Source organism: Convolutriloba macropyga, chromosome 15, assembly GCF_964194025.1.
Source record: "Convolutriloba macropyga chromosome 15, txConMacr16.3, whole genome shotgun sequence".
Taxonomy (NCBI): Eukaryota; Metazoa; Xenacoelomorpha; order Acoela; family Convolutidae; genus Convolutriloba; species Convolutriloba macropyga.
The window spans coordinates 33,814,847-33,842,794 of record NC_134482.1 but is presented as its reverse complement, the minus strand read 5'-3'; the positions used below and the strand labels follow the sequence as shown (position 1 = coordinate 33,842,794).

Sequence of the window (27,948 nt, the reverse complement as noted above, 5' to 3'; positions counted from 1 at the left end):
AAGCTGTGCACTAAAGTAAAGCGAAACAAATTTTTGTTCGACGAAATATAAAACATAGCACGACAAGTCCGAAGTTACACTCCCAATCTGAAGCACAAGCCCAAACTGAATTAACAAAAGACCTGACAATCAAAATTCCATCAGCAACAATAAACCAAGAGCGTCAACTAGGCATATGATCCTAAACAAAAAAAAACAAAAATAGCAAAAACAGATGTTTACGGAAATCAGCGACGTCATAGTAAAAACAGAAAAATACATACAAAAAATTTTATTCGTTTCTGTTTGGTGAATTAGGGAGAACACAGCTAAAAGACGCCAAAATTCAAAATTCCACCAAAACTAATGGTAGCCAAGTCAATATTAACACAATAAATTGACAATTGAGCCGCATTAAGGGAAATCGCCAAAGGGAAGTCAATTTTGATCGAGACTAAAACTACAAGAAAAGCAACAAACAGCAAATACTCAAAAACCAACTACAATTTTTTAAAAGGAAACTTTTTGGAAAATTTTTTCGAACGGAAAGTTTTTTTGAAAATAATTGCTATTGACTCAAATTAATATACATAACCGACTAATGTCGGGCAGATTGCTCTCAAACAACCTGCGAGCAATTGGCTTTGTCAATAGCTAGCAACGGTTTAGAGAGGCTAGCTTTAGTTTAATTGAAGGGGCGTGATATGAGAGCAGCGGGGGTGGTGTGCACCAGGTGGGGGGCTGAGGGGGGGGGGGGGGGGCAACGATATAGTTGCTACAAACTTCAGTTGAGAGTAATTACTTAGACTAATTTATACCCTATTGGAAACCAATGAAGACAGCCAATAATGGGACCAAAGATATCAGACAATCAAAAATAAAAAGTGAGCATTATAAAAAAACAATTTGTTTGAACGTCATAGAAAGCAATAGCTATGAAGAGAAACAACTAATTAGATGATTTAGGCTTCATTAACAACCCATCATTGATCTCATGATTAACCAGACCTATTTGAAAATAGTGATAACAAAAACAACTGGCCAAGATTATACAAATCATTGATTTTGAAAAAAAGTTGTAAAAAATAAGTTGTGAAAACAGCCTCACGTTCAGAAATAAGTCGTAAAACCTTTAGCAAACGTAGATTAGCAGCTGTGCAAGCTAAGAAAGGCCATTCACTATAAACCAACAATTGCAGTAACAATTAATGGACATAAATCGACATATAGCCGGCAAAGTGCCGCAATATAGCCGCCTTTTACCCGCTCAACAAACATTGGGATTGAAACAGAAAATGAGAAATTAAGAGATAGAAATTGACAGAAATTTTCTTAGTGTCAAAGTGTCTTATTTGGTGTTCAAATTCTACACATTCGGTTATATTCTAAAACTACACTTAATTCAGCTTCTTAAGTGAAAACTATTTAGTATAAAACTAATGTCAGCTAGCAATCACTTTATTGAACTTTGATAACCTACCTAATGCACTATGACTTAATGAACGTTTTTATGTTTATCCGGTTTCTTTTGATTTTGCTGTTTTCACTTTGACCGTAGTCACTAGATTGCGTATTTCAATTGAAAATATAATCAGTGGAAATAGTGATTGAGGTAAGCCGGAAGTTATACGTGAAAATCGTGACTTATGCATCACGAAAAATGTGAGCAAAAGGTAAAGCGAATTAGAAAAGACCACCCAAATAATAGCCGTTAAGAGGCTGACGGCGACTATTAAGAATTTTAAAAAATAGGAGAAAAAAAAACAGAAAACATACCCGGCAGATTGCCGGAAAATAGCCGCCGTTGATTCCCATAAATCTATTGGGATTGAAAGAAAAGAAAATATCAGCAAAAAATTGATTTTTTATAAACATTTTTAAGTGCGATTTATTTTGATGTCATTTCGTAATTGAACATAATGCTGTCTCTCAGTGAGAGGCTACAGGGTCTAGTATCAATACCAATAAGCAATATAGATATTAACTAAAACTTATGAGAACAAAGTTCAAGTACCGGGCATCTAAAAATGGGCATTATGGGTTTATCCCGTTTCTATTTCTGATTTTGATTTTTTTATACTGACTCTCTTCATTTTGAATTGTTTTGCGGAGTAACTGCTGTTTAAAAGGACTTTGAGCAGAATGACAGAAGAGTGAAACCTAGAGAAGTCAAAAAGATTTCACGCAAAATGTCGAAAAAGCGGCAAAATGGGTAAAGCGAAAAAAAAAGTTCGGCGAAGTAAAAAAATAGGAGCGCTATAATAGCCGGCTGAAAAGATGAGGGCGGCTATTAAAAAAAAAAATAAATTGACCTAAATTTTTTCATTTTTTTAGTGTCAGAAAGTGTTTGAATTTGGCGTGCAGTTTCAGCTGGATTCTAAAACTATACTTAATTCAGCTTCTAAACTAATATAACATTGATATTAAGCTTCTTCTATAATAAGCTTAATATCAATGTCAGCTAGCAAACACTCTAATGAACTTTTATAACCTAATTCTCAATGACTTAATGACCGGGCTTTATCGGTTTATCCCGTTTTGATTTTGATCTTTTGACTTTGCCAGTATTCACCACATTGCGTAATTGAACGTGTGAAGCAATTTTAAATCCATTCAGTTGAAACAGAGTGAAGTATGTCAGAAGTCAAAAATGAATCTCTTGACTTAAGTAACACGAAAAACGTGAGAGGCTGACAGCGGCTATTTAAAAAACCTTGAGAAAACCAATACCCCTATTCGAGTCGATTCGAATCGTAAAAAGGAGAGCGCCTAAATAATAGCCGTTGAGAGGGTGACGCGGCTATTCAAGAACCAGCCACTCAACGCAGCGAATGAACCAAAAACTTTTATAGAAATCATTAATTGCCCTTTGATGAATTTGAAAACAACGAAATTAGAAGTCAAATTGGCTCAGGTTCAAAACCTAAAATTGTTTCAAATACAATTGGTAACTCATTTTTAAAGTTAAATTGAAAAACACACTGCAAACTTGCTCGATTTTTAGCTTTTCTTACTACTCCAGCTTAACTGAAATCACCAGCTTAATTGTTCATTGATGAGAAAATGTCGAAAACAGTGCAAACAGATCTTTAAAAAGAACATCGCATCAAAACTATCCAAATCCTTAGAATACCAAAAAAGGTCCGCTATAAAAGGGCGGCTATTAATAGAATCCAAAGTGCAAATCAAAAACGTAACAAAATAACTTTGAGTCATATTACGAAAAAATGAGATCAAATGGCTTCAGGAACTTCAACCTTCGTAAAAAAATCATTTAGTTCACGCCTTACAAATCATGAACTAATAACTCATAAACTGCAGAATGAGAAAACCGCCATCCGAAGCAAACATTCTAAGAGAACTGACATTAAAAAATGAAAATTGAACAAACATCAAATACTCTCCAATTTTTATTCTCATTGATAGCAATAAACAATATGGTTGCAAACATATTTTTAAAACATGCCCCAATAAAATTAGAATTCCTTGAATTGGAAAAGGCCACCGCCCCTAAACTCATTAATGCTAAGAAAAGTAAAGGAAGAGCTGATAAGAGCTTACGCTATTGCGGCTACAAACTCTGGAATTTTTGTAATCTTCACAGCAAAAATGCTCAAAAGCATGCAAAAGCAGCCTTTGTTCCATTTGATTGATGTTACTTCTTGTTACCTTCCAGAAAGCAAACCACCTTCTTCAAACATTTATTGAAACACTTGTCTTGGCTTCAACTTCATAAAAACTATTTTATGGCCATTTTTCTTCAGAAGACATCAATTTAAATAATTTATATTTCATTTATTTATCTACAGTAAACGGTCTCATAGCCGAAAGAGATTGCAAGTTTGCGAACAGGTAGGGTCGTCACGTGATGTGCAAAGGCACAATACTAATATGCCCGGATGTTAACTAGTTATTTTCCTACCATTCCTTTTTTCCTCAAATCTGAGAGTTGAGCTGCAGTTTGGCTGACAATGTCGCACTTGGATCTAATCTTGTCCGCCGTCTCTCCTCCTCCCACTTGCTCAATGACGTCAGAGAGACCCCTCGCTTCGTGTAGTAAATTGTCCACAAACAGGAACCCTGCATCGTCATTAAAACATGCGGTCTTTCTCAAAGGAAATGTATGAAGTCCCTTCAGAAAATGTTCCTCCGTTTCTTCAAGATCAGACATTAGTAAAAATTTGCAATGTTGAAGAATTGTCACAAAAATTGCGTAAATTATATTTACTCAATTATAGTTGGGAACGATTAAATGTTGCCAAAAGAGCAGATTTTTTCGGCTTTCATTAATTAAATTGAGAATGAATTAATTATTGAGATCAGAAGACTTAAGCAACAAATGTCAATTAAATTATCTTAGCAATGGTTTTAAGAGAATTTAGGAAGCCATTGATACCTCTAGTGAATAGTATCGAAATATTGGAAACGTTAACTTGCGATTTCTGTTTGCATTGCAATAAATCATCCTATATCTCACATCTCAAAGGCTGCCATGGTCCTACAAAATGAAACCGCAAATCATTTGAAGTAAAATTATAACCAAACGATTTGTATCATTATCAATTACATAACAATAAAGTATTAAGGGAAGTCATTCACGTCCCAGGCAAACAAGGCTAAGAAAATGTTTCAGGGTGCAAGTTCAATTTAACATCACTTTAGACAATGATGTGGGCGGGATCAGCTAAAAACTGCTTCAGCGGTGGGTTATCTAAGGGGTGTCAAGTGTTACACCTAATTCTACAACAAAAATTTAAAATCTAAAAAAGTTTCGGCGCACTTTCTAATACGCGTGCAGTAGTAAATTGTCGTCAATTAAATAAAATCGCATACATCTCCCAATGAAAGCAAAAATCAAGAAGTCAAACGATAAGTCACTTGAAAACAGCTAACCAGCAGGATAGCAGAAACCATACTGGACATTAGAGAGAGAGAGAGACTGAAGCAAGAACGACCAAAAGTCAAAATTTGAAAAGCATAAATAACAAAAGTTTACTAACATTCTCGGAGCTAATACCTTCAAAACAATTTTGTTCAGCAAAAATTTGCTAAAAAAACACAACATACCCGGCAGATTGCCGGAAAATAGCCGCCGTTGATTCCAATAAGCATGACTGGGATTGAAATAACAGAAGATATTGAAAAAAAAAGATTTTCGTACAAAAACATTTTTTTAAGTCCATTTTGATGGCATTTCGTAGTTGAACATACTTCTGTTTCTTAGAGAGAGTCTACAGGGGCTACTATCAATAACAATAAGCATTAGAGAGAGGTAACTAATACTTATAGGACCGACGTTCAAATAGCGGGCATCTAAAATTGGGCTTTATGGGTTTATCCCGTTTCTATTTCTGACTTCAATTTTTTATACTGACTGTTCATTTTGAATTGCTCTGCTGAGCAACTGATGTTCAAAATCACTTTTAGCAGAATGAGAGAAGAGAGAAACTAGCCTAGAGAAGTCAAAAAGATTTCACGCAAAATGTTGAAAAGGCGGCAAAATGAGGTAAAGCGAAACATTTTTTTATTCGACGAAGTAAAAAAAAAAAATAGGAGCGCTATAATAGCCGGCTGAGAAGATGAGGGCGGCTATTAAAAATTAACTGAAAATTTAAGATAGCAACACCAAACAAATGCATCAAAATATATCCAACAAAGGTAGGAAAAATTGCTCCCGAACGACTAGTGGTAGCTCTAAATTATTGCAGCCTGATTCAGCCGTGGGCGCGGATGTGGAGGTAATTAAAATAAAAGGGCTGAGAAATTCACTAAGGGGCCTCAAATTACGTCGTTACAGGTTATTATATACCACTATTAAGATTTAAAGTTTAATAAACTGACAACAATTTTGGCGCACGCTTAATTTGACTTCAGCAAACTACTACCAATTGAACTCAGCTGCCGCTTAAAATTGTGACAGAGAGAAAATAAGATCACGCAAAACGTCAGGGGCGTAAGGTCACAGAAAAAGGAAAACAGTCAACGAAAATTTGCATAAAAGACAATTACAATAATTGCATCCAATTTCGTTCGAGATGATTTAAAAAACGACATTGCCAAACAAAATCCTTGCTAGCACACGACATCAATGAATTGTGACGGAAGTCAATTGAATACGTTTTGTCAAACATTTTAAACCAACTAAACATGCACTAAGCCATCAAAAACAACAGCACATCCTAGAAAACAAAAAAGGTCGGTCAAATTGCTCTCAAGGGACCGGTTGGCGTCTGTAGTTGCCAGCTGTGCACAGAGATGCCAGCATTAGCGCGTACATTATTGAAGGTAAAACGTTCGGGGGGGATAAAGTGACCGGGATGCACGAGGACGGGCTTAAAATCTCGCTTAGGTCAAAACAGTTGCAGTGAATCGCGTACTTAGAGACTATTAAAGAGTACGGTTCTAATAAAGCTGCTCCGCCACTTAGTGCCCATGGGGCTTTACCTGTTTTTCCCTTTTTGAGGACACAAATTTTAAAACGTGAGACAAAAAATCGGCCCAGCGAAAAAACGCATAAATATAGCTGGCAGATTACCAGAAAATAGCCGCAATAGCTTCGTAGACCTGCAGTCTCAAAAAGATTTAAAAAAGACAGACTCAAAAAGAAATTTTGTCTTTTCATAAAGGGCGGGATGTTAATTTTGATTACGAATCTGTATAACTTATTGCTGTTTCTATTACCTGCTTTTAAAAAACCTTCAAAGAGAGTGATATACACTCACTTGACCTTGTCTCTTTGAATTAAAGTTACGAAAAGTCAATTGTAGAATGAGGAAGTCATTTTTGAGAGTGAGGTAAGTCACGTGTGACCAAAAATTTAATCACGCGAATGTACAAAAAAATCGCTCAACTAAGAGTGAAAAATGACGTCACGCACGCAATTCAGTTGCAATTGAATTAACGGATGATTAAAAAGCAGACTTGCAGTGATGGTGACGTCATATGGTCGTAACAAAAACCTTGACGACGAAAAAAAAACAAAGTTGGAAGAAATCCGGAAGCGACACGAAGCGTCAAAACTTCAACTAAACATTAATTGCAGCTGATGCCATTACCTTTTGTATTAAATCATTAACTCATTATCTCCCCAGGTCTGATCTAAAAATTGGTGAAATTTAAACTACTGTCACCAAGAAACAAAAAGCAGCAAACTTTTAAATTGAAAACGTTTGGTAACTTAAAAAAGGTCCGAACTAATTAGGAAGCTCAAAAAACTGATGGGCCGAAAAAAAACCGACAGAGCTAAAAATTGCCCTCAAATATTTCATGATTCTAATCCAAAAGATCGCGAAAGCAAACGGCAGATAACAATCTTAGAAACAAAATTAAATTTTTCTGAAAAGAATTCTCGAAATTACGAATCAAAAAAGCACTGCAATTAAATTTCTAATCACTGCAATCAAGACAAAAACAACACATATTTCTTCCTTGTTTTATATATTCTAGACATGACTACATACTATCTCAAAAATTTAAATCAAAGAAAAGACATAAGCAACAGAATAAAATTCAAAGACAAAAAATCGTTTAAAAACATTACAAAGGACAGAAGAAAAATGCAATAAATAGTAAAAAAGTAGAAATTGTGGAAAAAGCTTGCTAACAAACTCTCAAAACTGTCTTATGTTGAATGTAATCAATTGCAAACCAAAGAAATGAAAATCTAAGAAAAAGTTGAAAACATCAAATTTTTTAACAATTGAAAAAATCAATAAAACGAATATAAATGTGAGTGCCAGGACAAAGCTAGAATGATACATAGTAGAATGTGAAGAATATGGACAAAATATAAGGAACATCGTAAATAAAAGACAAATTCTTGATTTTGGAAAGTTAAAAATCAAATTTAAAAAACCAAGAAAAACGAATACATTTCATTTTCAGCATTCGAGACATGGAAAAGACAACGAATCATGCGAGACAAAGATCCACCTTCCTGAACAGAATAAAAAACGAAAAAGCAGAATTCAAACAAAGGAAAATTTGAAACATTTTTGGTCATCATTTTTGAAAATGTTAAAAAAATTTTTTGAGACTTCATTATGAAAAATTTTTTAACTGTCTTCTCAAAAACTTAATACCAAAAAAGATTGACTTTTACTAAAACAAAATTAAAGTCCCTCATGTAGCACATAAAGACATTCTAGTAACTAAAACCAAAAAACAAACAAAAAACAAAAAAAATGGAAACAAACTACCAAAATCGGATTAGCATTTGTACTGTTTTATAAAAACAAATTTAAATCGAGGTAGAAAGAGGCGTTGAGAATATAAATTATCAAAAGGAAGTTGCCATATTAACTGCTTTTTGACAAAAAGACGGCTGAAAGATCCAAAAATGAAGAAATTAATAGAAAAAAAGCCCAAAAATAACCAAAAAATCAAGAAATATGTGCCAATTTTGAACTTCAAACGCATTTTCAGGCTCTGCAAAACACTGTTGTATTAAATTCCGAGGTTTACATTTCAATATAGCATGGAATAAAAATTATTTCTACAAAAAACAAAATTATAAGAAAAAAAATGGGCCACTTAGACAAAAAAACGGCTAAAAACTTATCTATATGTGCCATTCAGTCAAAAACTACTTTTCAAAGTCAAAAAGTCATTCACTAAACGCAGCACATGATCAAAAAACTTCTCTCGCTTAGAATAAATTAGTTCAACCGGCAATTTGCTCACTTTCGCTTTTAGGTAAAAAATCGTCTGAAGGAATAGTACTTCCGGTTAAAAAAAACCTTAAGAAAACCAATACTCCTCTTCGAGTCGTAAAAAACCAAGAAAAGGCCAATAATAGCCTCGGCTATCGCTTCGCGGCTATTAAAAAAGACCGCTGGGCTAATATAATTGGTACGAACTTTGTTTAAAAAGTCATCAAAGAAGAGACAATCAAAATAGAGTGCAATCAAATTAGGCTGCTCACGATAATCATTAGGCGGAATTTATACGAACAGTCAGAGATCAGAGCAAACGAAAAGAGATCACACACGAGTTAAGCAATTCGAAAAACGCTTCCTATTGTGGAGAAACCATTTTTTAAGAACTAAGGTCCATTAACCACCCGACCATATTGGTCAATGTGTCAACAAGAGACAAGTTTTCATATCCTGAAAATTTTGAATTTGATCTGAAATTTATTATGTTTTATTATGTTTGCTTGTCATCAGTTTTCTGTCGTGATTTTAATGTTTGTTTGACGTTCGAACTTTACCTAAATTGTCACCTTCCAAGAATCCAAAAAAAACTTACGATCCGAAGAAAAAATGAATCTAACCTAAATTTTCATCTGTCTGTTTGTCATCGTTTACCCAATCTTTACATCTCTCATACAGTGCATGCTTCATATTGTACAAATGGTTCCTCACAATCGCCCCATTCTGATTCACAGAGCAATTCTCGTCACCGGGTTGCAGTTCCAAGCCCACTGACACTGAGTCCGGCTCAAACCAGTTCATGCCTGCTCGACTGAGTAGAAGCAGTTTTAGGATAATAGAGAATTCGTCTAAGATCCGTTTGATGAAGAACATACGACACCTCTCTGAGTACACGTTAGACACAGTTGAATCTAAACAGAAGTTTCTTCAAAATGATAGCCAGCACCTCTCTTTCTTTTATATGGCGAGGGTTGAAATTTACAAGGCAAAACAGAAGAAATAGCATTTCTGAATTTCTCACAATGTTAACCAAATTTTTTCCCTGAACTTTTAAAACCTCCAGTACTTGTTTAAATCGATGAAGTACACTATTTTCCGTAAGCATAAGCTATTTACTGACAACAATATATCTGTTCCCCTTTCAAAAAATTTTTCTGAAAACTCGTAGTATCAAAGTCAACAAACATACTATAAAATCGCAAAAGATAACACTTTTAGTAACTAGAAAGACGAGGAAATCTGTCATTAACGAAACTAAGCTTCAAGCTGGCAAAGAAAAGATCCACTGAGGTTTTTTGGAGACCAATATATTAAAAAAACTGAGAGCGATTTGGCATCAAATGAAAGCATTACATGCGTTTACATCGGCTTCTTCCGTTCATTAAATGAGACTAAATCCTAAAACTACAAACAGAACGGCATGCAGGCAAGAATTTACGAAAACACGATGTCGAAGTCATAAAACCCATTATCTATTCTCTGAAAGAAAAAGTATGTTCAATAAGCTTCATTTGAACGTATATGCGATCGGCAATCAATAGAACCTTTATATGAAAGCTGACTTGTCTGTGATAAACAATGAAAAAAAAGTGAAAAGATTTTAAAAGATATTGCACAGCTACAATCCAAATTCTTTTGATGATAGAGATGCAAACTGAGGCCAAAACAAGTCTTACAACTACTGCAGGTTTAAAAGAAACTCTTAATTCGTCTATATCTCAGCGTAATACATCAATTGAACAAATATGACGCCAAGAGTGAACACAACGAGCTCAAATCTTCATTAAAACCTATCGATTAAGACCTTGAAGAAAAATTAGAGCACTTCTTCAATTAAAAGTTTTCCGCTTAACGGGCCTTCTAATGATAACAACTTTCTACAAATGATACCACTCATAACCGGTTAGAATTGACAGAACAAAAACAGGTGAGCACATAGTTGCCCCCACTAAGGTGGGGTCAGATGGGGGGTCAGGTGGGGGGCAAGATTTCCTATCAAAAGAAGAACTTTTGTGAATTTGTTCAAAAATCCAAACAGAAGCTCAACCGCAAACTTGACCGGAAAATAATTTGCAATTGTCAGATACAACCTGCTTAAAAACATTGAAAAATTCGAGTGTTTGAAACCCGTTTGCTCGACATAGAAACCCAAAACTTTGAGAAACCTAGAAACAAAAGTATTCTAAATGGTTAGAATAATGACTAAAGACATTGATCATTGAAAAAAAATAGCAGAACTATTATTGGAAAACAAGCTTATCTGCGACAACGCTATGATCCATCTTTGAATATGGTCCAACAAGTATTCAAAAAATATCTGAATTGCAAAAAAAATATCTCAGTGAGCTTGAATGAGAATTGAAAAACAAGTTATAGGACACCTAATCAGCGGTCTGCCAGCACAACTTACAAGATCCTAATAAAGTGCTAGAAAATGTAGTGGGAACAAATATCCTGAGAATATAGTCCAGTAAAAACTACAACAAATGTAATGTAATTTTATAAAGCTGATAACTCAAATAGTCAAAGGTCGAAATCCCGACCAGCGGTCATCCAGTTTTCGCTTGTGTTTGCGTTTTTAACCCTGCAGAACAAATTGTTTTCCAACCCTAGAGTGATCATCTAGTATTATCATGAAAATGTAGAGCTCTTCGTATCCCAATAAGAAGTGAGAGAATCGCCAGTTCAATTAAAATACCAAAAAGTTACATACATAAAAAGCTTCTAATTCGGCTAAAGAGGATGGACTGTTGGGAGTATGGGAGTATAACTTTTCAAAATGACATTTGGACCTTGAATAATACTAGCAGTTCCTAATTACTACACATTAGAAACTAAGCTACTGTTAAAGTCCAATGTTCGAAAACAAGTAAGTCAAAACTCAAGTCATGAACAAATTTGCATCAGCTAGAAAAAAAGCCTGTAGAATAAGAATACTCTCCAAGTGGTCAAAAGACACGCACGTTTACAATAATTGCTTCAAACTTCGTTCGAGAGCAATTAATAAACACATTCCATCGTGGTCGCAGATTTTTTTCAAACTTCGTTCGAGAGCAATTAATGAACACATTCAATCGTGGTCGCAGATTTCTGTATTTAGAAAGAGAAGGAATACATATTTACTCTTACTTTCAGGACTGCCTGTTTTGGAGATGAAGACGAGCTTAGCCGAATTGACAAAAGGCTCCAAAAGTTTAGAGAGCAGATCAGCGTGGAACTCAAGTCCGACTGCACAGTCCTTGTTGGTCAACACTTTCGCTCGATCTTTCACCTCTTCGATCACTTTGAAGAACGGTTGGTAAACGTTCTGAAATTGAAGGCATGCCGATAAAAGTATTAAAAGCTGATCGCGTTCCACAAAATAAGACCCGTTAACTCCTCTGTACTCGTACCAAAAGTAATATAAAATTTATTTAGTTATTCTTCTGCTGCCTCTTGGAAATTCAATTATCATTATTTGTAACTGAAAGGTTTATCACACATAGCTGCGAGTGACAGACAACAGGAAGTGGCAAAGAATTTACGCAAATCAATTAACATAGCAGAATTGTCGTTTTGTCGATGGAGGTTATACTTGACATTTTTTAAAATAATTTTTGTAACAGAGAAACAAATTCTTCTTCATCAATTTTAGCAGCCAGTAGCAGCAGGAAGTATGGCAGATACAGACAGATTCACAGTCAAGTAAAGAAGGCATCAGGTTCTATTATTGTACCTTGAGAAACTCCACGACATGTTCGAGTGACTGCGCAGCTTCGATGCAGTAGAAAGCATCCATCAGCATCTTTATATTATTCTCAATCCGTCTAACTGTGCTCTCGTCATTCACAATCAACACTTTGTACGTCCCAAATAGGATATCTAAAACACGCAATTGAACAGCCATCTTTTTTGAAGAATTTGTACGGCAAAATTTAACTTTATTGAAGTAATTGTTTGAGAAAAAGTAGGATCTGCTACCAAGGAATCGAAGTTTCAGGATACTGCTAGCTGTTTGAAACCGAGGAAATGGACGATCAACTGTACATTTCTTAGAGGAGATTCTTTAATTAGTTTTGTTTTGATCTTCCAATAAAACATTAAGCTTGTTCTTTTGAAAATGTTTATTATGTCATTCTGATCCTTTAAATTATCTCATATCATTTAGAACTAAAGCTACTAGTGTATGCGCTAATGGCATTGTTCTTGCTTGAGGAAGCCTAAAATAAAACATGTCTTCATTGGTGGTTGAAATGTATATTTTCTTTCATCTCTATTCTCTCATTCATCGATATTGTACTCATTGTTCTTGTCGGCTCTGCACTCCCACCATTCAGATACAAATGGTTATTTAACGAGTTGGACCATTTTCTTTGGGAAGTACGGAGTACGGAGAATGCCTATCCCTTGTTCGTTTTTGTCTAAATCGCCGAAGTAAAAAAATTTTTATAATAAATCAATAGTTCTGAAAACAAAGTTTGCATTTTTCGTCCGAGAGAAAGTTTAATAATTTTTCTACTTTGAAAGGTATCTCATGTTTCATAGAAAAGAAAACGTCGAAAACCAACTTCTGCATGCATCGATGAGTTTCTGTCTTCCAATGGCAGATCTCCCATCAGCTTTGATCAACTCAGCCGCCTCCTGGATCAATTGTGATGACGTCACCAATGGCTCCAGAGCTCTAGGCATCTCCCGCTTCATGAAGGAGTCACCCGATGCTGCCACGGAAGCCTGCTGCTGGCCAGCCTGGAAAACAAACAGGAAAAAATTCCAGCTTGCATTTATTGGTTGGTTGTTAAAAATAGGAAATGAAACATTGCTCGCAGTAACTTCACTTGCTACTGAAACTTCAATGATAATCATTTGGTTCTGCTTAAAATATCTTAAGAGTTAACAGCTTAAAATTTAATTTAGCTGTGATCAGAACTTACCAAATTTAAACATGATCAGTAAATTAGAACCAATCACAATTTTTTGCTACGCAATTACCAACAAAAATTTTACTAAGGTAATGATACTATTTTCAACAAGGCGGCTCGGTAATGTGCAATGGCACATAAGGTTCCGACCCCGCGCATCCACAATTTTGGCATAATTGTCTACCAAATGAGGAACAGATAGAAAAACCCAAAAATTATTTTTTGCGAATCCCAAAAAAGCCCAAGTCTTTTTCAAAAAATTCTGTATGAACGATAAGATAACCTCCAAAACAAATAACTCAGTGGAGTAAAAATTGATGCATTAGATTGCTGTAATATGTCAATATTAAGAAAGCGAGTCAAAACGAACAGCAAAATCAAACAACAACAACAACAAACATTAATTACATCAAAAAATTTATGTCCCTCTTAAAAACTAAATTTAATAACAAAGTCAACATACCGTCAGATAAACCTGAAACTAAACAAAAATAACTTATAAATCACCAGAAAACATATGCGACCAGTCCATAAAAAGGTTTGGTAACAATTATACAAAAAAGAACAAAAACAGAAAAGTAAAAAAAATTAACTTATTTTTTTGAAACAATTAACTTCAAAGTAATAAAAACCATTAGGAATAAATTAATATTACCACAAATTTGCGATTACCACTGCTTCTATAGAAGGGCATTAGGACCTGACCTTATTCATTTTTTAGAGCGGCTAAAAAGAACAACAAAGAACAAACAAAATTTCAATTGAAACTTGCCAGAAAACGCTGTCAAAACCGTCAAGCCAAATTTTGGCACTCAAAATATATTTGATTGCGCCTTCTTCAAACAGCTATAATGTAGTACGTGGACATTCATTAGTAAGACTAGGTAACAAGTAGACAAAAAAGCGAAGTGCTAAAGTATGTAATACTTTTAATTTTTTTTTCGAAACAAAATTACATTCAATGTCATGAAAGGCATTAATTTTAATAAGAGCTATTTAAATATCGTCGTTTTTTCATGAAAAGGAAACCCTCGAGACCTGTAATTATCCAGAATATTTCTTGCATCTACAAAAAGAACGTCAAATATGACAAAAATCAAATTAATTTAATTTTTTTTGTGAAAAAGCGGTGTCAAAGCCAGTAAGGTCATAACAAAATCTTTAAAAAAAAGATTTTGGGACACCAATCCCTTTTATTCCCTTGACACCCATAATGTCATATTTGACCTGTAATCAACTAACGAGATTAGGTAACAAAAAGAAACATAAAAAGAACAAAATTGCGAAGTTAAAAAAGTTTTTTTTTTAATTTTGGAAAACGATGGGTTTGAAAGTCATAAAAGCCATCAGCTATCTGCTAATATCAGAATATCGGTTTTTCTATTCTTCCATGAAAAGCCAATGAAAGCTATCACTATACAGGAAATGTCATACGACCGAAACGACAAAGTATAAATGACAGTTAAGACAAAATTAAAAAATTCAATTGATTTCTTCAAGAAAGAGGCGTCGAGGCCATTAAATCGATGATTTATATCTTTCAGGATTTTAATATGTTCAATTGTGCTTTAATTTGAATGATAATAAGGTGACATGAGAACTGTCAATAATGTGATAATGTGACAAAATTAGAAAACGTGAAAAACTGGCAAATATCAAAACAAAAAAAATCTAAAATCTTGTAGTATCAAAGCCAGAAAACAATAATTTCAGGCTTAAAACTGCAACCGAGAATAAATGTTAACTCAGTAGAAAGAAGAAGCAGTCTTTTTTTGCTGACACTAAGCAGGAAGTTGAACAAATTAAGAAAAAAATAGAGGAAAAGTTAATTAAGCCATTATTTATTGAAAAGTCAATTATTTTTTAAAAAAAAAACGACCATAAACTTTCAATTAAAAAACTAAATGCATTAGCCTGGAGCTGTTTAGCAAGCGAATTGGTTGGACCTATTACTCCTGAGCTTTGATTTGATATGTTCTGTTCTTTATTATTAAAAAAAAAGTCTTTTTTTTTTTTAAAAAAAGACCGACTGATTACAACCCGATTTTTTTTGGATTGTAACAGTCCAAGAATGGCCCAAAACTACCCCTGTTAATACTTATTGTCCGTTAAGAACAATTGATTTTTCGAATGTTGTAGATATAGATAATTTCTGAGTTGAAACTCAAAATAAATTTTGCATTTTTGATAATCAACGAGTAAAGTTAGCAAAAAACGGCAAAGTTTTAACTACAAGGCACTCTCTGCGGACTCTGAAGTAGAAATAGCCCCCCTCTGAGTCTACAAAGATTGTATGAGTGTTGTTTGGGGGTGTACTGTAGGCAAATTTAATCAAAGTGGACTAAAGTAGCTTATTTCGTGCTGTTGTTGATGAAAAAGGCTAAATTTTGAAATGTTCATCCAGATTTTTTGACCAAAAAATTAAATCAAAACAATCAAAAATGCTTGTTCGTCTTCAAAAATAAAATCAACGACACTATTCTTAAAAATTATAACAAATTTTAGCAAAATTGACGAAAATTTAGGCAAAAATTCCGGAAAATGTGAATAAAAACAACGCTGGACGAGCTTTCTAATGATACCAGTCTCAACTCTCTACGATGAATATATCGAGCGGCGAAAATTCACGGAACAAAAAAAACCCAGTTGAGTATATAGTTCCTCCCCCCTCAAGAGGGTCGGAACAATAATCTTCGAGTTTTTTGTGATTAAGTAAACAACAATAAAATGTTTTGCAGTTGTAACAAACAATATACGTTTATTTAACCAAACTGCGGCCAATTTTCTTAAGGAAGAAAGTACTCAAAATATCAAAAAAAAGTAAAAAAGCTGAGATTTCGGCAAAGATATTTTCATTGGACAACCAATTAAAGTTTGATAAAGTGCAATGGCCAGTCAGTTACAATAGCATGTTTCAACATTGCAATCACTTCGCAAAGGTTTTGTTTTTTAAGCAATTCCACCAAAACCTGAAATTCGGATTTTTTTTCGTTTACAACTAGGGGCACCTTATAGCACCTCATGGCTGGTTGGTTGAAACCATCATCCGCCTACCTTGACAAGATTTGAGATATGTTTGCGGACGTCATTGCAGGGTTCTGATATGTCTGGGATTGAGTGGCCCTTCTCTCCAAACGAGTGGAGCTCTATAAAGGTCTGAACCTAAAACAATCATCACTACATCAAACTATCAGCATGTAATTCTAGTCAAGGTACAAAGTACGAACGGTCGATTCAGGATCTCCCCCACCGCCCAGCGACCAATTGGAAAGCTTAATTTGTTGTTTTCATGTTCAAAACTTGTTATCAGCTAAAGTTACTATGGCTAAGACTTACAGACTATTTAAATCGATTTTCACCTGATATGAAGTACAAACTCGTATTCTTATCTGCGCAATTTCATCGAAAATTTTAACAGTTAAAATTGCTTTTCATGTTACTGTTCCCTAATGCTATTGATCAACAAAACGCTGTTGTCAAGTAGAACCTTAAAATAAAATTAATCTCGAACAACAGGCGGGCAAATTAATTCAGGGGCTGTAGACTAAATTTTTCATTATGGGTGAAAAAATTTCCGAACTGGGTGAGATTCGCGCACCCGATCTCTGGAGTCCTCGCCAGAAGCATTAACCACGCAGCTAATGTGCCCTTCTTTCTTGCTATGCTAAAATCGCTTTTTTAAATTTGATTTTAGCAACTAACTTTACTTCAGAGCAATTGAGATCACTCAAAAATAAAATAGACAAGCGTGAAAAAGTAACTTGAGAAGTCAAAGAATTTTGTTTGAAAAAGACACAAACGTTTACAATAATTGCTTCAAACTTCGTTCGAGAGCAATTTAAAATTACCTAAAGATATACCTCCGAAAAATCCACTTAAGAAACTGAAAAAATATATTAGACAATTGAGGCAAAAATTATACTGAAACGGACACTATTCTTAGAAAGGAATTTCATCAGTTTCTCGATAATATTCTTATAGGCAAGTTTCAAGAAGTAGACGCAAAATTCCAGAAAACAGGGAGCTTTGATAAGCCTGGGAATGTCTTTAGATCACGAGAAATTTTGTACAAAAATTTTGCGTAAATTCATAGGTAAGTCAAAAAATGTAATGACAACAGTGACTCAGAATAACTAAGCACCAGTTGCTGAAACAAAGCACATAGGGGGTCACCTATGCTCAAATTTTCAACGATATGTCTATCAGTTTATATTTTGACAGACATAACCCAATTCATTTAAATTTCTAGAATTTCTTTGAGTAGACCGCATATATTTTAGCGTAACTAATTTCGCTCTTCACACCATTCTTTATTTTCTTGGGATCGCCTTCCACAAAACTTTTGTTGGCTTTCTTGCCTCTTTTTTCTTGAGATTGCTCCAAGTAAATTAATTAATTATCAAAATTAAGGAAAATTTGAAAAAGAATATTTTCCTTTCCAAAGTTCAAACGAAACAAAAAACTCATTTTGAACTGGTTCCGCTGAGAAACTCACACAATATCGCTCACACAATAGCGACATTTAGCTCACACCATATTTATATAAATATGCCTGACAGATTGCGAGAAAATAGCCGCATCAGCTTTGTAGATCTGCAGTCTCAAAAAAAGATAGTAACCGGAACAGACCAATGCAATTTTTTTTGTTAAATTCTGAATGTTATAATTTGATTAAAAATCCGTATAAGTTATTGTTGCTTCTATTAGCTGCTCTCCAATCATTTAGAGGGACACGCACTCACTTGACCTTATCTTTGAATTAAATTAAAGAAATAAGTTTCAGAGTCATGAATTCATTTTTAAAAGCGAGGTAAGTCACGCGTGACCAAAACCTTTATCACGCAAATGAACAAAAAAAGTTTGCAAGAAATTGCATGAACGAAAGAATAAAAAGCAGATTTGAAGTGGTTTCGACGTCATATGGTCGTAACAAAAATCTTGACGACGAAATAAAAAAAAACCAATAGAAGGCCAAAAATAGCCCCAGCTATCGCTGTGCGGCTATTAATAAAAGTAACTACTGTCAAAAAGCCCTGTCTTTACTGTTTTTTGGTTTCCATACTCTCTATTAAACAGTTTTTAAAAATATTCAAGATTGCTAACAAGTGATTTCAATACTAATAACTGATCTCAGCATGTTATAAAAAATGTTCACTTTTCGGAGATCACTTGAAATTTATTTTAGAGCTTTAGACCCTCATCCATTTCCCTCGTAATTAAAATTATGTTGAAACCAAAACTGTGTTACTAAGTACATAAATTAAGCGCGCTTACAAATAAAGCATCTTATCGATTTTCAGTTTTTTCAACAATTCGGAATAAACTGGTGGCGGACTTTGAACACATTAATGATCAAACAAAAAAAAAATGTTCTGATGTTATGATGTAAGCTGTTTACATTGCTATGTTCAAAGATTAATATAATAATCTGTGTATTACAATCTAGATACTTTGTTACGCGCTTAGTTTATATGTTTTATTACCAAAAAGTGGAATTTGAAGACGATCTACCGATTATAATTGTTTTATCGGAGAAATATTAAATTAAATTGCTCTCAAACAAGGTAGTTAGGGGAAGGGAGCGGGTAGTTTGGGGGTAGTGGTAGGTGGGGGCGGGGGGTAGGAAGGTGGGGGGTAGGTAGGTGGGTGGGTGGGTAGATAGGTTGGGGAGGTGGGTAGTTCTGGGGTAGTTGGGGGGGGGGGTAGGTGGGGTAGCTGAAGGGAGGGGGTAGGGGTAGGTGTGGGGTGAGTTGGGGGTGTGCGGGGGCGGTGGGGGGGGGGGGTAGGTATTGGGGGGGGGTTGGGGGTTTAATAGGTGGTGGTGGTGGTGGTGGTGGGGGGGGGGTTGTGCGGTGTAGATTAGATAATTAGGGGTTACTTATATAGGAATAAAAGTTCTCAAAATGACCTCTTCACCTTGAACATTACCAGCAGTTCCTAATGACTATACATTACAAACGAAGCTAATGTTAAAGTCCAATGTTCGAAAACAGAAGTCAACAATCAAAAACGAAGGTAAAAACTCGAATAGAAAGAAGCCAAAATTCAAGTCATGAACAAACTTGCTTTTTGCTTAAAAAAACCTGTAGAATATCAATACTCCTCTTCGAGTCGTAAAAAAAGACGGACAGGACTAATATAATTGCTACAAACTTCGTTTGAGAGCAATTAAACATATTTCCTGAACAAGCTCTTACGTTGCGAAAGTTTTTCTTCGAATTTTACCCATATTTCTCTTAAGTAAGATTGGTCTTTTCTTATCATCGCGTATGATCGCACTTTCGAACCGAGAAAATTTCAACTTGTAATGTGATGAAAATTCTAGGACGCTGGACACGTCTTGCTGCATGTTCGAAAACTCAATCTTGTGTAAACAAAAAATTCATAAATTGCAAAAAAAAATCGTTTTTAAACAAAATTTTTAGAGAATAATCGAGTGAAAATAAGTAATTCTGAATCTAGGAGCTACATAAGATTATGACCACGCTCCATAATGGGCACTTCCATAATGGCATACAATGTAATAGATACTGTCACTTTTAAGAGGACATAGAAACCATTATTAGTGCAAAAACAAGCATGAATTGAATTCAAACAGGCTTATATATGGTTATGAAAACAAACAATTTCGTTCTCGGGTGAAAAACAACTCTAAACTCTAAAACTTCCACTTATTTTAATTCTTTGAAGTTATTTTAATTCTTTGACTTCGCTCAAAGTCAACATAACTGCTAACGTAAAATTGTTCGTGGTAGGTTGAAAATTAAGTTGGCCATAGTTATAAACTCTGATTGGACTGGAGAAGGGTACTAACCTGAAAGGAGACGGGTTCCAAGATGGACTGAATGTCGGTGGTGGGGAACTTCATGACATGTCTGAAAGAGGACACAACCACCACTCTCAACTCTATCATTGAACCATCACAGTCCATGCGAACCAATTCTACCAACTTCAACTAAGTCAGAAGGAAACAACCACAGCCATTGCTACAACCATAGCTAACAGAGTTACATACACTACAAAAGCGCCATCCTAATTTTGATATTGATACCAAACATGTGTTTCTGCATGCAGGAGCTACGAGTTAAACTATGTTAACCTGTTTAAAACACGCACTCTATTTTGGAGGGCTATTATTATTGTTATTATAGGATATATCATATGACAAATTTGAAACAAAATTTGATTCTTCTCCCATTAAAGCCCCAGCTTAGTGCGACCAGAATCTACATTACGACGCAAAAGTTCATTTTGTTATTTTTGAGGATATTTTGGCATTTCGTGTATAACAGTGACAATACCTCATCACCAATTTTCACTTTGCATCGCTTTTTCGCAATACAAAATGAGTACGTTAATCTTTGTCAGAAGTGACGGAGAAAGCATGAATTTCTTCACTCGTATTCACGGATAAACGTAACCATTCTCCACGTTTTAAGCATGTAATTAGTCTCAAACTTCAAGCCTCGAATTTCATTATTGATTAGTTGACACCCAATTCAAAGAATACTTAATTGTTCTTATGAACCGCGATATGGAAATTTGCAAAACTGCAACGTTTTCTTAATCCTCAATTAGTATTGCGAGGAGAATTCCTCAACTAAACCAAGAATAAGGCATTGTTAAATTTTGGTCTAATTATTGGCACTACCCTAGTTTTTAGCTACAACAACAACCGTGGACAAAATTGACACGTGGACAAGATTGATTTCAATAAAGACCAAAGTTTATTCCGTTTAAAATAAGGTAAAATCAATTGCGTCATCTTCAAACACCAATATGAATAAGGAGACTAGGTAACAAGTAGACAATATAAGAACAAAAATGGTAAAGTTAAGAAATATATATGTAATTTTCGGAAACAATTAATTTTAAAGCCATAAAATAATTAGCTATCCACTGAAACCTTTAAATAGATTCATTTAATTCCCCCGAAGAATGCCATTGAGACCTGTCATTATCCAGAATATGTCGTACGTCTAAAGAAACAAACAAAAAAAAACTAGACAAAAATCGAAATTTAAATTTTTTTTTCACAAAAAAACCAGTGTCGAAGCCGTTAAAACAATAAGTCAGTCACTAAAAACATTAGATATTTTCAACTATGTCTTTCCCCAAACCGAATATCGTAAAACGCCACCTGTAATTAATGAGACCAGGTTAAAAATTGGGCAAAACAGAACAGCAAAATGCAAAGTTAAAAATACGTCTAATTTTTGAAACACTTGGTTTCAAAGTCATGAAAAATTTTAGCTATCAGCTGAAATCAGCAAAGAGATTCGTTTGCGCATCCGTAAAAGGCTACTAAGACTTCCAATTATCTCGAATTTTATATACGGCCGCAACAAACAATTTAAGATAAAAAAGGACCTCGAAGATGGAAAATGACCAAAAATCAAATTTTGTGAAAACTCGTAGTATCAAAGCCGAAAAAAATTGCTTTAAACAAAACACCGTAATAAATATTAATTTTTTTCATAAGAACGACGACGCAACCTGTATTTGCTGACTTTCAAAGACAAATGGATCAAAAAACAAGTGACAGCTCAATCCGTTGTTCAATAAAGAAAGCAAGTTAAAACACCATAAGTTTTCGACTAGAAAAACTGGAGAGATTTCCATGAAACTCCTTAGGAAGCAAATGAAACCACTCATTAATAAGCCTTGATTTCAATTGTTCTGTTTTGTAGTTATCTTAAAAAAGCAAAAACTGAGAAAATATTTTCAAAAAGACAGCGACTAATTACAATCCGAAGTATTTTTTTACTGTAAAAAAACAACGGTTACACCAAAACCCGCGTCACTATTTCTTTTCGTCCGTTAGAAAACCAAAATTCTTCCAAACATTATGCATATGGATAGCTTGACAAATATTCAAAATTTATTCGGATTAGTAAGTGATTTCCGTTCTATACTCTCAATACATAGGAGAGAGCATTTGGAATCGCCTTTCGAAATCAATTGGAAGTACTTTTACAGTTAAGGAAATTGGAATTCGCTGATAACGTTAGTAAGCGACATCCGAAAAACAATGTACTTACTTCAGGAGAAAAAGGGAAGCACATTCTGACTTTGAAAAATAATCCGCAATTAAAAAATTCGATCTTTGAACGGACGCGCCCCAGCCGCCGTATTTCTCAAGATTGTGGGAGCTTCTTACAATGAATTCCGAGCACTCGTAAGCATTATCGTTGATAAAAGCAGAAACGCCGTGTAATTAATTTCTGCTACAACTCAATGACGATCTGTATTAGTAAATTGCTCAAAGATAGTCTAAAGAACCTAAAAGATACATCTCTAAAATAGCACCTTAGGAAACAGAAATATTTCAGATAAATTAGTATTAACTATTACTGAAATGGATACTATATACGTAGAAAAATATTTTGCCATTAAATTCTTGATAATGTTCTTATAGTCATCTTACACCTGGAAGACGCAAAATTCTAGAAAAAAGGAAGCATTGATAAGCCTAGGAATCAAGAATGTCTTCAGACAACAGTAAACAAGAACCAGGCTCGGTAAAATGCTTTTGCACATAATGTTCCGGCACCACTCATTCCACATTTTGACAGTTCCACATTTTAGGCTTAATTGCCTACCAAATGAGGAAGAGATAGAAAACTTTCAAAAAGTCAAAAAATTTTCAAAAATATTTGGTGTATGAATAAAAAAAATGCTTCCAACTTAAATCACTTAGTAAAGTAAATAAAACAACATTAGAGAGACGATGAGGCCTGTCATTATTAAGACTATGAGACAAGACAAACAACAGAATTAAATAACAACAACAAATTTTATTTACATCGAAAAATCAATGTCAACTTTTGGAAAAAACTTAATACAAAGATGGCGTCAAATAAAACCTGAACTAACAAACAATTTCTAATTCACCAGAAAAACGCGGTACCGGTTCCTAATGAGAATCAGTTACAATTAGACAATAAAGAACAAAAACGGCAAAATAAAAAAGTTCAAATAAAACCAATAATTTCGAATAATTAAAACCATTAAAGATCAACTAAATTCTTTAAATAGGTTATTGTTCGATCCCAACTTCATATCAAAACATTGAGACCTGCCATTATCCAGGATGTCCTAACATTACAAAAACAAGCAACAAATATGACGAAAAACAAAAATTCATTAAATGTTGCCTGAAAACGGCGTCGAAGCCGCTAAAACCATAACTTAATCCGTAAAAAATGAGAACACCGAAATGAAATATTTAACCACAATAACAACAACAATTTTTATTTACATCCAAAAAGCAATGTCTACTTTTGAAAAAAAAACACCAAAATAATTTATTTCGTTTGAAATGAGGTAAAATCGATTGCATTATCTTCAAACAACAATATTGTAGAGACGATGAGGCCTGTCATTATTAAGACTATGAGACAAGACAAACAACAGAATTAAATAACAACAACAAATTTTATTTACATCGAAAAATCAATGTCAACTTTTGGAAAAAACTTAATACAAAGACAAAATGGCGTCAAATAAAACCTGAACAAAAAATAATTTCTAATTCACCAGAAAAACGCGGTACCGGTTCCTAATGAGAATCAGTTACAATTAGACAATAAAGAACAAAAACGGCAAAGTAAAAAAGTTCAAATAAAACCAATAATTTTGAATAATTAAAACCATTAAAGATCAACTGAATTCTTTAAATAGGTTAATGTTCAATCCCACCTTCATATCAAAACATTGAGACCTGCCATTATCCAGGATGTTCTAACATTACAAAAACAAGCAACAAATATGACGAAAAACAAAAATTCATTTAGAACTGCCATTATATCAAAACATTGAGACCTGCCATTATCCAGGATGTCCTAACATTACAAAAACAAGCAACAAATATGACGAAAAACAAAAATTCAATAAATGTTGCCTGAAAACGGCGTCGAAGCCGCTAAAACCATATTTTAATCCGTAAAAAATGAGAACACCGAAATGAAATATTTAACCATAATAACAACAACTAATTTTATTTACATCCAAAAAGCAATGTCTACTTTTGAAAAAAAAACACCAAAATAATTTATTTCGTTTAAAATGAGGTAAAATCGATTGCCTTATCTTCAAACAACAATATTGCAGAGACGATGAGGCCTGTCATTATTAAGACTATGAGACAAGACAAACAACAGAATTAAATAACAACAACAAATTTTATTTACATCGAAAAATCAATGTCAACTTTTGGAAAAAACTTAATACAAAGACAAAATGGCGTCAAATAAAACCTGAACTAAAAAACAATTTCTAATTCACCAGAGAAACGCGGTATCGGTTCCTAATGAGAATCAGTTACAATTAGACAATAAAGAACAAAAACGGCAAAGTAAAAAAGTTCAAATAAAACCAATAATTTCGAATAAATAAAACCATTAAAGATCAACTGAATCCTTTAAATAGGTTAATGTTCAATCCCAACTTCATATCAAAACATTGAGACCTGCCATTATCCAGGATTTCCTAACATTACAAAAACAAGCAACAAATATGACGAAAAACAAAAATTCATTAAATGTTGCCTGAAAACGGCGTCGAAGCCGCTAAAACCATAACTTAATCCGTAAAAAATGAGAACACCGAAAATGAAATATTTCACCATAATAACAACAACAAATTTTATTTACATCCAAAAAGCAATGTCTACTTTTGAAAAAAAAACGCCAAAATAATTTATTTCGTTTAAAATGAGGTAAAATCGATTGCCTTATCTTCAAACAACAATATTGTGTCGAAACCAGTGTCGAAGCCGTTGAAACAAAAAGCAAGTTATTAGATATTTTCAATTGTCTTGCTCCAACACCCATAACGTAATATGCGACCTGTAATTATTTTGACCAGGTTAAAAAGTAGGCAAAACAGAACAGCAGAAAGCAAAAACAATACGTCTATTTTTTAAAATCATAAAAAGCATTTGGTTTAAACGCCATAAACTTGGTATTTGACCTGCTAATAATATGTCAAGACAAGTAAAAGGACCTTGAAGATGGAAAAGGACCAAAAAGCAAACTTTCTGTGAAAACCGTGGTACCGAAGCCGAAAAGAATTACTTAAAACATAAAACCGCAAAAAATATTAATTTTATTTCAAAAGAACCACGATGCGACCTGTATTTGCTTCCGTTTAAAATAAGGTAATACCAACTGCCTCATCTTCAAAAAAAACCAATATTGTGTCGAAACCAGTGCCGAAGCCGTCAAAACAATAAACAAGTCACTTAAAACATTAGATATTTCAAACTGTGTCTTTCCCATCATAGACATTCAAACCTGGTTGTTCCGAACCCACTTGTGGGGGGGGGGGGGGGGGGGCTATACACCCAACTGGGTTTTTTGTTCACTCAAAATTGGCCAATCGATATATTTATCGTGGAGAGTTGTGAGTGGTATCACTAGAAAGACCATCCCGCATAGTGTGAAATTAAAAAGTTTTGTCAACGGTTTGAACATTTTGAACATTTCATATGTTACACTGATTTTGTTCAAATTCTTTGGTCTTTTTTAAATAAACTTTCATTAACTTTTGCCCCAATATGTTTTTAGTTTAATCATTTCCAGCAACCCTGAAGCGATATCAATGATAATTTTTGTCTCATTGTGGTTTTTTAGAATAAAAGATTTTTGCATTTGACTGTAAATTTTTCAGTTTTGGGAGCCATCACTTTGTTTTCTCTTTCTTCTGTTTTTTGATTTTTTGTCGCGACTATCTGGCAAAGTATACTAAATGCCATTAATCTGTTTCAGTGGTGAATATATGCTGTTTTCTGAAGAGATCCACGGGCAAATTTTTTTCTTTAAAACAGTTTTCATGGAAACTTAATTGTTTCATCAATTCTTTTTGGGTCTTTATGATGTATTGTTACTGAGTCCCAATATTGACAGATCTTACAGAATTTCTCAAAAATACTAATTGAACGTAAACAATGTTCCGAGTTCAAAACTCATGGCAATGATTACCTTGAAACTATTCGTTTTGTAGAAAAGTCTCGTCATCAAAAAATTTTAAATAGTTTTGTCCATATTTGTTCTTTTATTGTTCATCTACTAAAACCCAATATTAAGAGGTCTCACTGATGATGTAACAAAGATCAATAAGACTTAGGAAAATCTCTTTTTATAGCTTATAGTATTGAGTACATTTAACCAAATCTTTATTTAACACAAACTTAAATTTTTTCAGTTTTGACTTTTTATGCTTTCCTCATGTGTAAGTTTTATATGTTCCAAATTGTCAGCCCGACATCTTTACCGCTGCGCTACAATGCCTTTGAATTCCTTTTGCTCACAATTGCTTTAAGCAACGAACTTTCTGTCAGACCGAGAGCAATTTAGATCACTCGAAAACGAAGACCTCAAGTGTGAAAAAGTCATTCATCTTAATAACTGCTTCAAACGTCACTCGAGAGCAATCAATCAAAAAGAGCTCGGCGAGCCATAATTTCATTTAGGAGCTTTTAATGACATCATTAGAGCACAAGAACTACTAACTGTAAGGATTAGTTTATACAGTACTAATAATCAAGGTCCAGAGAGACAATAACTTCACAAAGGTCCTTCCATTCGTTTTTATTGAAGCTTATTCTTATCACGCTCCTTTTGTCAGATATCTCAAGCAAGCGAAAGAATCCCGAAGAAAACGGTCTATGAAAAATTTTGCACTAAAAAGCACTCATGTTTGCAGTGATTGCTTTCAAACTCAGTTCGAGAGAAATAAATCAAAACACGTAATGTTGGATAATATTAGAGCTAACTGCAAGGATTGGTCCAGAGATTCAATAATTTGACAAAAATCCTTCCATTCGTTTTTATTGAAGCTTACTACAGACCAGACAAACTGCAATTTAAAAAATCATTTGACTATAATTAGTAATCTATCTCGAATTAGATCACGGAAAATTCCGTGTGTACAGTATAAAAAATTCAATCTAAATAAAAAATTTGCCGAGCAAAACTTTCTTAAAGACCGACCACAACTACCAAAATGAATTCGAACACTAATCGACAATAAATGAACTAAATGCACGGAAAACAACCCTATAATGAACAATTAGACTGTCTGGATCTAAAAAATAAAGAAAACATTAATTCACTTATTGATGCATCTGTGGTCATCAGACGTGTTCATACAAAACAAAAGTTTGCCTCTATTTACATCTCACACAGCAAATAAATGAAACTAAAATTAAAAAAGTATACTTTTGAAAAGACGGGTGTATGACGTTAGAAAGACAGCAGGAATTTCGAAAAATGGCCTGTAAGGGATAAAATATGCTGTAAGACACAATTTATACAATTTATGATTGTTTTGCAAAAGACAAAAAGTTTTGACTGCATTATATATTACTGGTACTTAATTTGTTAATTAAAATTTTGATACGAAAAAGTGCAATA

At 34.0% G+C, this 27,948-nt stretch overlaps 1 protein-coding gene across 3 annotated transcripts in view; it reads right to left on the bottom strand.

Annotated features, from left to right (window-relative positions):
• Positions 1–27,948, bottom strand: part of LOC142354723 (vinculin-like) — a 290,445-nt gene that overhangs the window by 181,068 nt on the left and 81,429 nt on the right. For all 3 annotated transcript variants that reach the window (XM_075407100.1, XM_075407099.1, XM_075407098.1), the window contains exons 2-8: positions 20,346–20,408; positions 16,586–16,693; positions 13,181–13,358; positions 12,349–12,494; positions 11,763–11,940; positions 9,254–9,544; positions 3,902–4,059 (exon numbers count right to left, since the gene is read on the bottom strand). In XM_075407100.1, coding sequence (XP_075263215.1) covers positions 3,902–4,059; positions 9,254–9,544; positions 11,763–11,940; positions 12,349–12,494; positions 13,181–13,358; positions 16,586–16,693; positions 20,346–20,399 — 1,113 coding nt within the window. In that variant the 5' untranslated portion in view covers positions 20,400–20,408. The remainder of the gene's footprint in view (positions 1–3,901; positions 4,060–9,253; positions 9,545–11,762; positions 11,941–12,348; positions 12,495–13,180; positions 13,359–16,585; positions 16,694–20,345; positions 20,409–27,948) is intronic.